This window comes from Poecilia formosa, unplaced genomic scaffold, assembly GCF_000485575.1.
Source record: "Poecilia formosa unplaced genomic scaffold, Poecilia_formosa-5.1.2 Scaffold355, whole genome shotgun sequence".
NCBI classification, from domain to species: domain Eukaryota; kingdom Metazoa; phylum Chordata; class Actinopteri; order Cyprinodontiformes; family Poeciliidae; genus Poecilia; species Poecilia formosa.
The window spans coordinates 671,230-686,001 of record NW_006800294.1 but is presented as its reverse complement, the minus strand read 5'-3'; the positions used below and the strand labels follow the sequence as shown (position 1 = coordinate 686,001).

The 14,772-nt window shown below is 45.4% G+C and overlaps 1 protein-coding gene across 5 annotated transcripts; it reads left to right on the top strand.

Annotated features, from left to right (window-relative positions):
- Nucleotides 1-2,259: 2,259 nt before the first annotated feature.
- gata3 (GATA binding protein 3) lies at nucleotides 2,260-14,219 on the top strand. Of its 5 annotated transcripts, none has more exons than XM_007574542.2 (6): nucleotides 2,260-2,428; nucleotides 6,487-6,867; nucleotides 7,406-7,933; nucleotides 9,384-9,529; nucleotides 10,992-11,117; nucleotides 12,852-14,219. In XM_007574542.2, exons 2-6 carry the CDS (start codon nucleotides 6,633-6,635, stop codon nucleotides 13,140-13,142), a joined length of 1,326 nt encoding a protein of 441 aa, XP_007574604.1. In that variant the 5' UTR covers nucleotides 2,260-2,428; nucleotides 6,487-6,632; the 3' UTR covers nucleotides 13,143-14,219. The 5 variants fall into 5 exon arrangements, with proteins under 5 accessions (XP_007574604.1, XP_007574607.1, XP_007574606.1 ...); XM_007574545.2 differs by lacking the exons at nucleotides 2,260-2,428; nucleotides 9,384-9,529 and adding exons at nucleotides 5,937-6,337; nucleotides 9,609-9,655 and having other exon boundaries at nucleotides 7,406-7,876; XM_007574544.2 differs by lacking the exons at nucleotides 2,260-2,428; nucleotides 9,384-9,529 and adding exons at nucleotides 5,937-6,337; nucleotides 9,609-9,655.
- The last annotated feature ends 553 nt before the right edge of the window (nucleotides 14,220-14,772 follow it).

The following is a 14,772-nucleotide window of genomic DNA, read 5'->3' as shown; positions in this document are numbered from 1 at the left end:
CGGCCTAATATTTTAAAATAAAAATCGCAGGCAGAAAGAAGCGGCGCGCGCGCACACGCACGCGCATGCACCGGCTTTGGAGGGTGCACGGAATGTAATAAAACACACTGAGAAAATAAATGAGTAAATAGATTAAACCCGCGCATTGGCTGCTGCTGCTGTTGTTTTTTTGTTTTTTTTGTCTCAAATTAAGGTCATCTCCCTCCACGTTTCCAGAGGAATCCTGCTGAAAAGAGAAAATTGACTCCCTGTTTAGAGGAAAGTGGCTGATCAGCCTGGCTTTTAACGCGTTGATGCGGTGAAACACCGCAGCCTGTTGGGTTAGCGTGAAAAGGTGAGAGACAACATGGCTGCTCAGGTGACTGGGACACAGAACGCCACATTTCAGCCATAATAAATAACGTTTATTCTCTAACATAATAGAAACGTGAATTAAGAACGAGCCACTTCCTGTTTATCTTCCTAATTGATTCCTATTATTTTCCCTCCTAATGAATCTTTTATTGCATCTTTAATGTGAATAAATTCCGCCATAATCTGGTCGTTCCCATCTGTGTTGCTTCACCTTTACATTGAAATCTAATTCCCAGCATCCGCGCTGTGTTTGCATCAAAAGCAGATTAATAAATCATTACGATCTGGATGTGTTATTTTTCTAATTCCATTCAGATGCCGGGATGTTCTAATTCCTCCTAAATGAGGAGCCGCGCCGCGCAGCGCGCTGAATTATTCATCGCTTTAAAAAGACGCGTTTGGCTGCAGAGCCGCATCCGTAAGTTTATACAAGGCGGTTTGCGCCAATTATCTTTAATTTATTACCTTAATTGAATTTCTCCCCACCCTCCGCCACCAAAGCTAGATTTGGGTGTGATCAGTTTACATTCTCCTTCAAAGAGTCGAGGCGCAACATGAGAGACGCCAAGCCTGCAGCATCCTCTTCCTCTCTGCTCCTCCAGCGCGTTTCTCACAGAGGAGGATCGGATTTGCTTGGTGCTCCTTTCAATCAACCGAGCTGTCAATAAGCAGGCCTCTGCGCGCTCCGGGTTACTCAGTCCGCTCGCGCCTTCTTCTTCTTCTCTGGCATCAAAAAAAAAATAAAAAAAATAAATAACCAGCAGACCCAACGTGTTGCTGCGATCACATTATGCTGCATTTCAGCCTGCATCCCCACCCCGCCGCGTTTCTGGCTTTATTTGTCTCCGTGCAGCTGCACTTCTCTGTCCTTTGTGGCGCAGCGGCTCCTTCTGCAGCACAAAGGGACGCGGAGCTCCGTATCACTGAAGCAGCCGCGGCGCAGATCACTGCTATCAGCACAGTTCAATAATTAATACCGCTTTTTATTCTAAAACTGATATTTATTTAATAAGCAAGCAAACAAAAGGCCCTGAAGATCTTACATCTGTTTTCTGTTGGTTAAAACGAATCAAACGGTGGAAAAGTAGATTCAAAATCAACCAGTTTCAGTTTAAAAAGGTTGAAATTCTTATATTATTTTAAAAAGAGGCGTTTCTAAAAGCTTCCAGGCCTTTAATCTTGATTTATTAATGAAAACATCAACAAATAGATGAGAAAATAGATATATAGGTTAATCTGGATACATATTCAATTAAAAACCAAATTATTAAACAAATAAACATTGGAAGAAAAAAATTTTTCAGATTAAAATGAACAGATTTCCCATTAAAATTGGTTCTAAGGTGAATATTTCTTCAGGATGAGAACATTTTAAATACTGGTTTAGATTTATCAGATAAAACAAAAGAACATTGTGAAAAAAATCTATTTTTAGTCTAAAATAAATTCTTTACATGAAAAAAGCTTGAATTTATTGAAGAACAGGGAAACATTTAAAACACACCGGGGTGTTATTTTTTGATCAAAAGAAAAACGAATCTATTTTCAATATTCAATCGATAGATTTAGATAAAAATCGTCTCAAATGTTCCTAAAAATGTCAAAGAAACGGAATAATGAGGGAGAACGTGAAGCCTGAGAGTTAACCCTGTGATGCAGGCCTCTTCCCATTGGCTGGAGCCGCATCTAGTTGCTTTCTGAGCCGGAAGCTGCTCATACAGTAGAGGCGAGGCCGCGTGCGCGCGCGCCGCCGTGCCCCGGTAGCCTACATGCGTGCGCGCGCGTTTCTTATTTATAATCAGGCTGATGACTCCGGGACCGTGCCAGGGCCTGGCGCGTGCACGAGCGGGAGCGCGCAGTAAGAAGCCTCTGTGTGTGTGTGTGTGTGTGTGCTCTTCCCGTCCACAGCTCTCGCCCTCTCAGCCTCTCTCTCCCCGCCTGTCTCTAAATGCCATCGGCGCCTCCATCTGCATGTCAGTCTTTCTTCTCATCTGCAGGGGAGGAAAAAAACAAACCAAAAAAGGAGAAAAGAAAAGAGAAGAAGAAGAAAAGCGGCGCGGCGTCCAGCGGTCAGGTCAGTAGCTTTTCCATGTGCAGCTCGCTTTGCTCGGATCCTGCTGCTGCGGCTCCTCTGAATGATGGAAACTTTTGCCTTGAATCAGAATCAGAAATATTCAGACACAATTTCATTTTTTTGGTTTTTCGTTTCGGGTTCGGCGGCCTCTCCATCAGCCTCCATCCGAACCGAGCCAACACTGATTCAGCGCCGCGTTCCGCGCCTCTCTCCGGACCGACCCGCCGCCCATTCCCCCAAATTTCAGCCGCCGCCGCTATAATAGCGCAGATGAGGAGTTTTAGCGGCATATTACCTGCCGCTCAGGCTGATGACGGCGGTTCCGGCCGGGGAGTCGCTCCAGCCGTGAAATCGATCTGATTACCTTGCCGGCGGCTGTTCTTCCTCCATCTCAGTCCGCTCTCTGCATCGATATGGCGCAGAAATGAGGGCAGCATCACAGAGGAGATGCGGCGCACATTTCTCTATTTTTTTTTTATTTAATTCTGCCTGAAAAAAATAAATCTCCAAAATTAGATTTAAAATTTTAAATATCTGACGCTGTGAACAGAGCCGCCAGCCGGTCGGATCCCGGCTTTCGTCGCTGCTGGGAGTTTTTTTTTTTTTTTTTTTTTTTTTCTATATTTAAATTTGGGGTGAATTTGTAAATGGAAGCCCACCCTCTGAAAACTCAGCAATGAGCTGAATGAAGGTGAAGAGGCCCCGCACGGTGGCTGACAGATTACATCAGCGCGTCTGGCGAGCAGCGATACAGACGCTGATAAGCATCACAACTTGGCCAACCGGCTCACCATTTTCCTTTTTCACATCACTGTAGGAAAGAATGACAGAAAATACTAGCTTCTCATTTTTTTCCCTTTTTACACTCGAAGAATATTTTTTTGTTCTCAGTTTAAATCATTCTAGGAACCGGAGTTCTGTTTTCAAGTTTCAGCAGCAGAATTTGACGCCCTCGTTTTGTTCTAAGAAGCAGCCTCGATTCACATGCCGGAGAGAATAACAGCTCCTTTTTCTTGAAAAGAGCAGCGAGGTGACAGATGACTCAGTGATGTAACAAATAGATTACCTGCGGGGAGCTACAGCGGTTTCGACATGCGTGCAGCGCCGGTGCAGCCTGGCAGCCTGACCCGCAGCCTGCAGCCTGCAGCCGGCGGCCGGCGGCCGGCTTCACCTGCGGCCCGCTCCGATTCAACGCGCCGCAGCTGAAACATTCCGCAAACAACGCGTTAGCGCCATTTTTCTATTTTTCTAAATTTCGACCTGCTGTCAGGCCGAAAGCCACATATTAGTCAGGCTGTTCTGCCACTTTGTTTTGGAAGAAATGAGAAAGCAGCAGAAATATGACACACGGAGACCCCGGCAGCACCGAGACGCCCACAGCCTCTCACTTCTCACACCGAACCTCCAAATATTCACACATTTATTTCACTGGCTGCTGAATTTAATTCACACGGTTTATCATTTAATTTATTATCCTTTAGTTGTAATTTAATTTTTATTCATAAGGAAACAGTGATGTTTAGGGATAAACACACTCACACACACACACACACACACACACAAGTAGGCGAGACCTAATCTAAAATATTTGATCCTCTCATGGCAGCAGAATAATCTGTTCCCATCTTAAACTCTGAGCCGCAGAGTTTAAGATGCGGCTCATCTTAAACTGTTTTGATTTTAATCAGATGTTTGACATAATCAGGCAGAAATAATCTGCGTCATCAGAACCGCGACTGGACCCAGAACTGTGACTGCAGCTCTGCTCACATTCTGCTCAGGGATTCATTTAAAATATTTGTTTTGTTTTGTTATTTATTTATTTTTTTAAATTTATTATGTTTTACAGAAAACAAACAAACAAAAAAAAAACTGGAGATATTTCAGTTTGATTTTAATTTTTAAAAGAGAATCATCCTGGTGGAGAACAGGTCTGGCTCCGGACTGGTTCTGTTCACCCGAACCAAGAGAAATAAAACACAGTCTGCATTATTATTATTATTATTATTATTATTATTATTATTATTATTATTATTATTATTATTACTATTGTTGTTGTTATTGTTGTTGTTGTTGTTGTTGTTATTTTCCCGCTGCTTTGTCCGGTTCGGACTCTGAACCAGATTCAGGTTCCGGTCTGCTCCTCTTCCTCTCCAGGAGGAAGGCTCTCCTCTTTGTCCCCAATATTAAACTAACTGTAGAAACCCTGAAGCAGAGTGAGGCGTTGGGGGGAGACCCTGCAGCCGGAACAGTTCTGACTGGTTCCGTTTGATCCAAATGAGGACTGATCATAGCGGCAGGCCGACTTGTGCAGTTTTTGGTTGGTGTTTTTGGTTGAGCGCATGAAGCTCATGAATTCCCCTGTGCGGCGCCCCGCTGATCCTCCAGCTCATGGATGCTGCAGCAGCTGCAGCAGCTGCTGCTGCTGCTGCTGATTCCGACGCCGCTGCACAGCAAGGGCGTGCGCGCTCCCGACTGCTTTTACCCACCTAGCTGCGCGCCCTGTGCGGGTTCATTTCCTGGCTTTACAGTGACGTCACATCCAGTGGCGTCGATGCACGCACACCCACACACACACACACACACACACACACACATTTCCACTACTACTACAGTATCGATCTACTAAAACTCATGAGATGATTTTCTGCTTATCACAAATGTAAACAAGAAATTCAGTATCTGAATATTATTTCCATTTAATAAACTGAAATTTATGCTTAATAGAAAATATATTGAATACCTGCTGAAAGATTATTTATTAATGCAACTTTTAATCTGAAAATTAGCCTAATATTGAATTTATTTTTAAGAGGATAGATAAGATTAGATCATACAAGTTGTGTTTTTTTCTCCAAATGTTTTTATTTTTTATTTTTATTTTTTACTTTTCCTCTTCTGTTTTTAAAATAAAGCCGTGACTGCAGCAGAAATATTAACAGAGCCACAAAATATTCTGTTAATAATTGTTGACGTTTCTTTAACATGTAAAGAAATGAAATATGATGAATGGTCCTGGCCGCGCGCTGCTTGCTTTGCGTTTTGGAGCCAACAGTCAGAATAATGAGGCTGTCACCGCGAGAGGACGCACTGTCACAATTTAAAGAGCAGAAACGTCCCGAAAGCCGCTGGTCGCCCCAAGCAACAGGCTGAGCTGCACACACACACACACACACACACACACACACACACACACACACACACACACACACTGCAGCACTTTGAGACATGAATGAAACAAACACTTGTTAATATTCTTGTCTCACCACAAGCTCTTTATTTATTCCTTCTATTTCTGTTTCTTTTTAAATCTGTTCAGTTTTGCGCCTTTTTAAACTTCCGTGTCCTTTGAAAGCCTTTAATAAATAATGTGGAGGTTTATGTTTTTATTTTTTTATTGGAAGTGATTGAAAACTTGCAGTTTTTGCTTCTCTTGCTTTAGTTGGATTCAATTATCAGGCCCCTCCCCTCAGCTGATGACACTGACAGACCCTCCTTAAGTTGCGTCGCGCCACAGCTGTCTGCGAGCATTGAGCTGCCTGGCGCCATCCTGAAAGAATGCCTTCACTGTAAAAAAAAGAAAAGAGAGAGAGAGAGAGAGAGAGAGAGAGAGAGAGAGAGAGAGAGAGAGAGAGAGAGAGAGAGAGAGAGAGAGAGAGCGGGGTTAATGGAGAAAGCTAGCAGCAGATCTGATCAGTGAGTTGAACTTGCTGGTGCCGCTCAGTGCGCAGCGCAGACTCAGCTCTGCGCTACTTGTTGAACCGGCCTGAAAACTCTCACATCTTTTATTTTTTATATCTGGTCACGTTTTTTCTGAGAGGAAAGAGTTCAGGAACTCTGCGCCGAACTGGATTCCATTTTGGCCGTGTTCGTGCGGCAGCAGCGTTGTTGCATGCGGGGCTTCTGCGGGTATGTTTAAATCTCTCTGCGTTTTCTTTTCTTCTTTTTTCTTTTTCTTTTTCTTTATTTTTTTATTTCGTGAATCCAGTGTGCGCCGCTTTGTTTGCATGAAGAACAGAACCAGAAAGTGACACTAACGCTCTGCTCTCTGTCTCCAGGTGATCGGAAGCGGCCGCGGAACCTGTTGGATTTTAACGCAAACGGATTTGGGACTGATTATTTCTTTGCTCCGTTTTTTTTTCCACATGAACTTTTACTGAAGAACAGAAATAATTAAATCAGGTTCGAAGACAAAGAGCGAGCGATGGAAGTAAGTGCGGACCAGCCTCGATGGATGAGCCATCATCCCGCGGTGCTGAACGAACAGCATCCCGGCTCTCATCACCCGGGCCTCGGCCACTCGTACATGGACCCTTCGCAGTATCCGCTGGCGGAAGATGTGGATGTACTGTTTAATATCGATGGACAGGGGAACCACGTCTCTTCGTACTATGGGAACTCAGTCCGAGCCGTCCAGAGGTACCCTCCTCCTCCACCCGGTGAGTCGACGGCCTATTTGGGGCCTTTTTATTTTTATTTGTTAATCATAATCCAGCTTTTTCGATGATTGTACGCAAAGGCTCTGCGGCTGGGTTTCACATTATAATTTGATCCGGGACGGGTTTCAGTTTCTGCTCGTAGTTTTCCTCCTTGTGTTCCGTCTAAACACCTGAAACGCGACCTGCCTCGCTAGTGTGAGGACTTGTTGTTTCAGATCAGTTTCTCTGGCCGGCCGCGTGTTTGACGGCGACTCAAAGTTTGTGGAGATTTTTGGGAAATTTGTCCCTCTGATCACATGAACATCTGAGGCAGCAGCGCCGCATGCAGCCGCTTGTGGAGTTTCCTACCGTGTAACTTCCTCTACCGTCAGCTCGCAGTTTGTTCTGAGGCGTTTGGAGAGCAGAGCTGTTGCATCAGGGCCTGTTAGACGGGAAAATGAAGCTTTCTGTTACCTGATATGCTGGAAAATCACATTTTAGATCGTTGATTTGCTGCGGACCGAGCAGGCTGCTGATCTTGTTGTGTCTCCCGCTGCAGGTAGCCAGGTGTGCCGCCCGTCGTTACTGCACAGCTCGCTGCCTTGGCTGGAGGGCAGCAAAGGAATCCCCCCCCACCACAGCAGCTCCCCCTGGAACCTCAGCCCCTTCCCCAAGAACCCGCTGCACCACGGCTCCCCGGCCAGCCTGTCCGTCTACCCCCCGGCCTCCTCCACCTCCCTGTCCACCGGACACTCCAGTCCGCACCTCTTCACCTTCCCCCCGACCCCTCCCAAAGACGTGTCCCCGGACCCGGGCATTTCCACCCCGGGCTCCAGCAGCTCCGGGCGCCAGGAGGACAAAGAGTGCATAAAGTACCAGGTGACCCTGGCCGAGAGCATGAAACTGGAATCAGCTCACAGCCGAAGCGTGGCGTCAATCGGAGCAGGGTCAACCTCTGCCCACCACCCCATCGCCACATACCCACCCTATGAATACGGCCCCGGCCTCTTCCCACCAAGTAGCCTGATAGGTGGGTCATCTTCTAGTTATGGTTCCAAAACGAGACCAAAAACAAGGTCCTGTTCAGGTAGGCGTGCGTTTATTACATTCCCTTTTGCTCTAACGTTTCCCCAGATTTACAGAGAACCGCAGAGCCATGTTGACCCCGAACCAGAGCCTGAGCTCAGGCAGGCCGAGCCGGCCCTCTTTCAGCTCCTCATCTAGTAATAATAATAATAATAATATAATAAAAATTGGAACTATTTTTTCTAACGGAAATTAATCTGATATTTTCCCATTTTAATAAAAATATTTAGAGCTGTATTTTCCTTCCTAAAGAATAAAACCCGCCTGGCTGTGAAGCTGCAGTCATTCCGGAGCAGACAGAGACGGCGGCTCTCTGCTCTGTCTGCCGGTTATATGTTCAGGATAATCCCATTACTGTCAGGCCAGCGCGCGCCACTGTGGCTTTGTTGAGCCAGCGCGAGAACCGGAAGCTGCGCTGAGGCGCAGACCGGGGCCGGAGGGGTCTATTATTATTATTATTATTATTATTATTATTATTATTATTATTATTATTATTATTATTATGAGAACAGATAAAAAGCCCGTTTTCTGTAATGAGATTAAAATCAGCGGTGAAAACAGTGGATTAGTTGATGCCTATCATCGGGATTAAAATGCAAATAAAGATTTTAATTCCAGGATCACTGGAGATAACTGGCATTTACAGAATATTTTCAGATCTTAGGAGTACTTATGAGATTTTTCTGCACATTTTCTCCTTTATTTAAAATGAAATCAGGCAGCGGAGCCTCTCTCTCTCTCAGGCCTGCGTTTGTCTCACATGCCTGGAACCGACGCAGTTCCTGTTTGATTTTTTCTTTCTTTTGTAAAGTCACTAGAGAAAGAGAGAAACAGTTTCCCAGGTGCCTGTGTGTGTCTGTCACACATCTAAAGCAGTGTGTGTGAGTGTGTGTGTGTGATTTATAAAAAAGGGAAGTTTGGCTGCATGAAAAGGCAGAAAGCTTCTCGCTGATGTTCACAAAGCTTCACTCTCTGCTTTCAAATAACGAGGAGCGGCTGCAGCGTTTCAGTTTCTGTTCACCGTCATCTCAGAACAGACCAGAAAAACTCTCGCATAAAATATTATTTTTGTTATTAGATGGTGAATGAAAGAGAAATGCTAAACTGTGACATTTTTAAAAAATGATCCAAAATGTTTCAGATTGTTCAGAGACGTTAGCTTTGTGGTTTTAAGGACCTTAAGAAAATTAACAATAGGTTTGATGTGTCATTCTCTGTATTATTATTATTATTATTATTATTATTATTATTATTATTATTATTATTATTGATAATTGAATTCATGTTTTGTCAGAACATTAACGGATTTTTTTCCTGCCAGCCCTGATTATTACATCAACATGATTTTTATATTTCCGCCTCCGCCTGACCCCGTGTCCGTGTTTTATCTTTTATTTCTGTGTGTGTGTGTTTGTGTGTGTGTGTGATGTTGTGCGCTCTCCCGCACGCAGAAGGCAGAGAGTGCGTGAACTGCGGGGCCACGTCCACCCCGCTGTGGCGGCGGGACGGTACGGGCCACTATCTGTGCAACGCCTGCGGCCTGTACCACAAGATGAACGGGCAGAACCGCCCTCTCATCAAGCCCAAGCGGCGGCTGGTACGTTCCTCCACCGACATTTTCCTCTCTGCTGATGACGTTTCCGTCTCTCTCTGTGTTTGTTTCCCCCTCTATCCAGGAAGAAGTAGGCCTATTAGCTGCAGGAAATTGACTCGGCAAGTGCAGGTCTCTGTTTTCAGATACTACCTTAGAAAAAAAAATTAATGCATTATCTGAAAATAATACAGATTAATAAAAAAAAAAGATTGATTTTGCTGTTTGCAAAAAGGACTCATGTGTATTTTTAAGTTGCTTCTTCTGCAGCTGAATGTGGCTGCATGCACTGAGCTCCAGAAAAATAGGTTGAGGTTTCTTCTGTAGGGAAACCCCCTCATGACTTATGAGCTTAAAGGAGTTCCCTAGATTTAGTAAAAATAAAAAGTGTTAGGAAGCAATAGGTGACCAGCCCTGCTCTGCCGGCCTCTGGACTTATTCCTCCGGCCTTAATGTGAAAAGCCGACGTCTCAGGGAAGGAATGGAGAGGAAAGGGCTGCCGGATATCTGCGCGGCGCAGATAACGGCGCAGTCAAAACACAGAGGCTGTCCGGAGCCCCGCACGGCCTGCGCTTGTTTAAACCCGCTAAAATACCTGTGCGATGCGCAGCGTTAGGCACAACGTTTTAATAATTCAATAAATATTTATTTATTCGTGGAGGCCAGAGCTGCACAAATCAGATTTCCAGAAAGTAAAGTAAAAAGGAAAACATGTGAAAGGAATAAAAGTCCGCTGCTCTCTGATTGGTTATTCCCAGCACGCAGCGGCTGCAGGGCTTATTAGGCCAACAGCCGTATAATTGGAAATGCCTCCAGGAGATAATGTAGTCGTTCGCTTTTGGCGTGTCCTCTGCGGTCACCCGTAGGTATTGATTGTTTTTAGAGATTATAACATCAATGTCAAGGCGCTGCTGCTGCTCTCTGTCTTCATCGCTGCCAGGCTGCAGCGTTTCTCCTGCATTAACAAACTTTCGCTGTAATTGTTTGACGTTTCAAACATGCAGCTTTTTCCAGAACGGAGGTTGAATCAGATGAACGGCTCTGCGTTTCAAGGCTCTGCTTTTATGTCTTCTGTAAATATTTATTCTCTCTGAGGTATGCGCCCCAGGATGCTATTTTTAGAGCTCCGAGTGAAAGCAGCTCTTTTTCTGCCATTTCTGTCTTTGTGCTCTTTAAACTATGTTCAGCTTGCACTTATATGCATAAAAAGATGGAAAATATATACAGTGAAAATAAAAGCCTTCAGTGTTTTAGAGAGGAAATAACTTGTGCTTTTGATCTGCGATGAAAGGAAATCTGAAGAGTTTCTGCTGCGTTTATTCACATGTATGTAAAGATGTAGTTTGGATTTTAAAGGGCAGTAGATTCACCCACAACCTGTAAACTAGAGGAAGAGCCGCTGCTTTGTGTGAATCTTGAAGCTGATTGGTTTGTCGCTCCGGTCACCTGACTCGTGGTTTTTGTTCAGTCTGCAGCCAGGCGGGCAGGGACGTCCTGCGCAAACTGCCAGACAACGACGACAACGCTGTGGCGGAGAAACGCCAACGGAGACCCGGTGTGCAACGCCTGCGGCCTCTACTTCAAGCTGCACAATGTAAGTAATAAACCTGCTCAGGATCTGCTGCTGTCGCCGCGACACACAGCTCTGCTGAATATTTCATCCCCTCATCTTGGACTCTTCTTCCTGTGAATATTTGATCTGACTTGTCCCTGCAGAGAATTTCCGTAGCACAGAGATAACTCAGATTTATTGGCAGTGGAGTGAGCTCAACCTGCAGTCTGCCTGCTTTTAAATAATAATTAAAATTAGATTAATTTCTGGGCGGTTTTTCTCTCTCTGGGTGTTTGTACCCTCTTGGTTTCCCCTCTGAACATCAATCTGCCTGATTCGTTTTGGGTCGCTTGGTGTCTTAGCACAGGATTTCACATCTACAGGACGGACACCCCGGGGACTCGTTTATCTCCCCTCTCCTGCACAAAGCTGTCACTTCCAATCAAACCGCCATTGTAGCTCCAGCTAATAATAATAATAAGCAGACTAACTGCTCTCAGGCCACATGTAGGTAATTTCTTCTCCCTCCTCTTCCTCCCCTCCTCTTCCTCTCTCACATGACAGAGTTTGCTTATATCCCAGTGTGCAGGCAGAGACTCTCCGCCCTGCTTGTCACGCAGGCGCCCTCTCTTAAATCACTTTCCCATGTTTCTCTTGGCCGATGGTTCGCCACTGAAAACAGACTGAGAGTGAGCTTAAACACAAAGAGGAAGATGATTTCCCAGCTACTTATTAGCATCTGAACTGACCCCAACCTCTGAGTCAGTGGCGTAAAAAGTGGCAGTGCGCTATACAGGGGCGCCACGCTAGAGGGGGCGCCAGATGTTGGCGGAGTAATTATTTCTAGTTGGTATTTTCTGTATTTAGCAGCTGATTGCGCATTGAAACCCCCAGAGGGAGAGTCTGTTATATGTCTGCATGCATTTCAGTACTTAGCTGGTTTTGACTCAGTATTTCTCAAATTGGTTGATTTGAGTAAATCTGGATTTCTGTTGGAGCTCGAATCTTATTCCAGATTCTTGGAGTGAATTCTGGATAGATCTGTCAGGATTAGGATTAATTAGGACAGAAAACATTAGCATTAAGCTAGCTTGTGTTTGCAGACCCCGCTGAGTGAGGACGGGGTGTAACCGTCTGAGACTTACAGTTTGTTTAGTTTTGACACCTCTGTCACAGGCTGAGGTTTGACAGGAGGGCTGGGTGTGAACGCCTCGCTGTCTTTTCTCAGGTGGTCAACCGTTTCAGATGTTTGAAGTTTCAGGCATCAAAGAGGAAAGGCTCGCCTGGCTTTACGGAGCGTAGCTCAGAGCTGGAGAAAGTTTTCCCCACCTCCACCGTTTGGAGTCACAGTGTAGAGGAAGAAACCGCATCACCAGAGGAGATCTTTGCCCTCCGATAATCATTGACAGTCAGCTGAAAAATGCTCGGCTTTATTCCGAGAAGGAGTCTCATCATCCCAACCTGTAGCTAACCGCAGCTGGAGCCATTTTAGCCAACGCCAAGTGAACAAGGACTTGGCCGGCCGGCATCGTCTCTGCTTGAATGGCTTCCATCCGTCCCACTTCCATCTTCTATTTGTCTTCCTCTCTCTGAGGAAACATCACAGCTGCAAATATGTTTCAGTTTAAGATATAAATCTAAATACCAGCCTGAAATGGACGAGTCGAGTTTCTGAAATGCATCAGCTCCAAATTGGTCACAAATGTTTGTTTTTTCCTGCTCATATCTCAAGACAAAGTACTAATCTGCCGTCTTTCTGTCTCCTTTCGAGAGCAGATCAACCGACCTCTGACCATGAAGAAGGAAGGCATCCAGACCCGGAACAGGAAGATGTCCAGTAAGTCCAAGAAGAGCAAAAAGTCCCAAGACAACATGGACGAATTCTCCAAGAGCCTGATGGACAAGAGCAGCTCGTTCAGCCCGGCCGCCCTGTCCCGCCACATGTCCTCCTTCCCCCCCTTCTCGCACTCCAGCCACATGCTCACCACCCCCACACCCATGCACCCCTCCTCCAGCCTCCCCTTCGCCCCCCACCACCCTTCCAGTATGGTGACAGCCATGGGTTAAGGCCCCGGCGCCCTGGGCTCCTCCGTCACCTCCACGCCCTTCGGTACCTCCGCTCCAGACTCTTCGGTTCGACCCAAGCGGGATCCTTTCTCCTCGGTTCTGTCTTATTTTTATAAAACCCAAGTGTACCTCTGCGATGTAAATGCTTTGCAGACTCGAACTGACTGCGGCGCACTGACCTCCAGGGGGAAGGTTTCTGTTTTTCCAGCGGACGTTTCTCCTCCACCTGCCGCAGCCGCAGACTCCGCCCAACATGGAGCTCCATTGTGTATAAAAGCCATTCCTCCACTGCAGCGCCAGTCCCTGACACCCGCATCTCCTCACCTTCTGCCTGTGAAACAGGACCCCATCCCTCTCTGCTTCCTTTCCTTTCCTCTTGTTCAGCTGAAGAAGAGGACAGACTGATCATATTTGTACAAATTGTATGAAATACAGTACATTTAATGAAGACTTTTTAATTAAGTAAGAAAAAAAGGAAACTTGCCCCTGGGCAGCTAACGACTAGAAGGGTACGAGTCGCAGCAGGTGCAGAGACTCTGCCGAGTCCCGGATGAGGAAAAGAAGCGAGAGGGAGAGACTTTGAGACAGGGCAGGCCTCAGATTTTGCCTGCATGAAATGTGTCGCATTAAGTTTGCAGAGATCCGGCGCCTCTGGCCGCCGGCCTCTCTCTTATTTTATTAGATTTTTTTCCTTTTTATTTTATTTTTTGGATGTGCTATACGTCTCGGGCAATTGGTTTGTGTTGAAGCGCTCACACACACACACACACACACACACACACACACACACACACACACATTGGATCATCTGAAAGACTTTCTTTCTGCCCACAGATTATATGCATTGTGAAAAAAAAGTTCCTGTATTTGTTATTTGTATGTATAAATCAGAGTACCAAAAATACGAAAGAAACAAAGATGTAGAATTATTTCTTTATGTTATGCAGACTGAATGGTTGTAAAAAATTAATAATAATCACTAGTGTAAAATATGACTGCTTTTTTGTTTCGTAATTTTTTTCCTTTTTTTTTGCTCTTTGAAAATAATAAACTAGTTTAATCTCTGTTGACATGTTAGCGCTGTGGTCGAGAGCCGTCTGTTCTGTGTTTCTGTGCTGTGTGATCTCCGGCGCTCTGCACACCCCCACCCACTCACCTGCCCACAAAACCACAACCAGAGACACCCGGCCATATGTATACATACACACACCTCTGCTCATATTCAGACATACATGTAGCTGTTCTGCTCCTGTTCTGCTGCTCTGCGTTTGCAGGAACAGCGTCGGGTCAGCTGAGCACAAACAGGAAGACAAGAAATAAACAACAGCGATGGAGGAACAAGTCAAATGGCACGGCTGAAGGTGCTTTTGTCTCATCCTGTTTCTACATAAATACAGATTCATCCATCTTTTCTTGATTTAAAGCTGCACAGTTTCCTAATATTATTCAGAATCAAGCCATGAAATGAAACCTGCGATATCTATGTAGCATGAGATGCTTCGTCTTCAGCTGGGACAGAACAGGGACCTGCATGGATGCAGCTGCAGGTTTTATCAGCAACCCTGCAGCAGAAGGTCCAATGCATTCAGCATTCACACATGCAAATAAAAACTGTCTCCCTGTCACAATA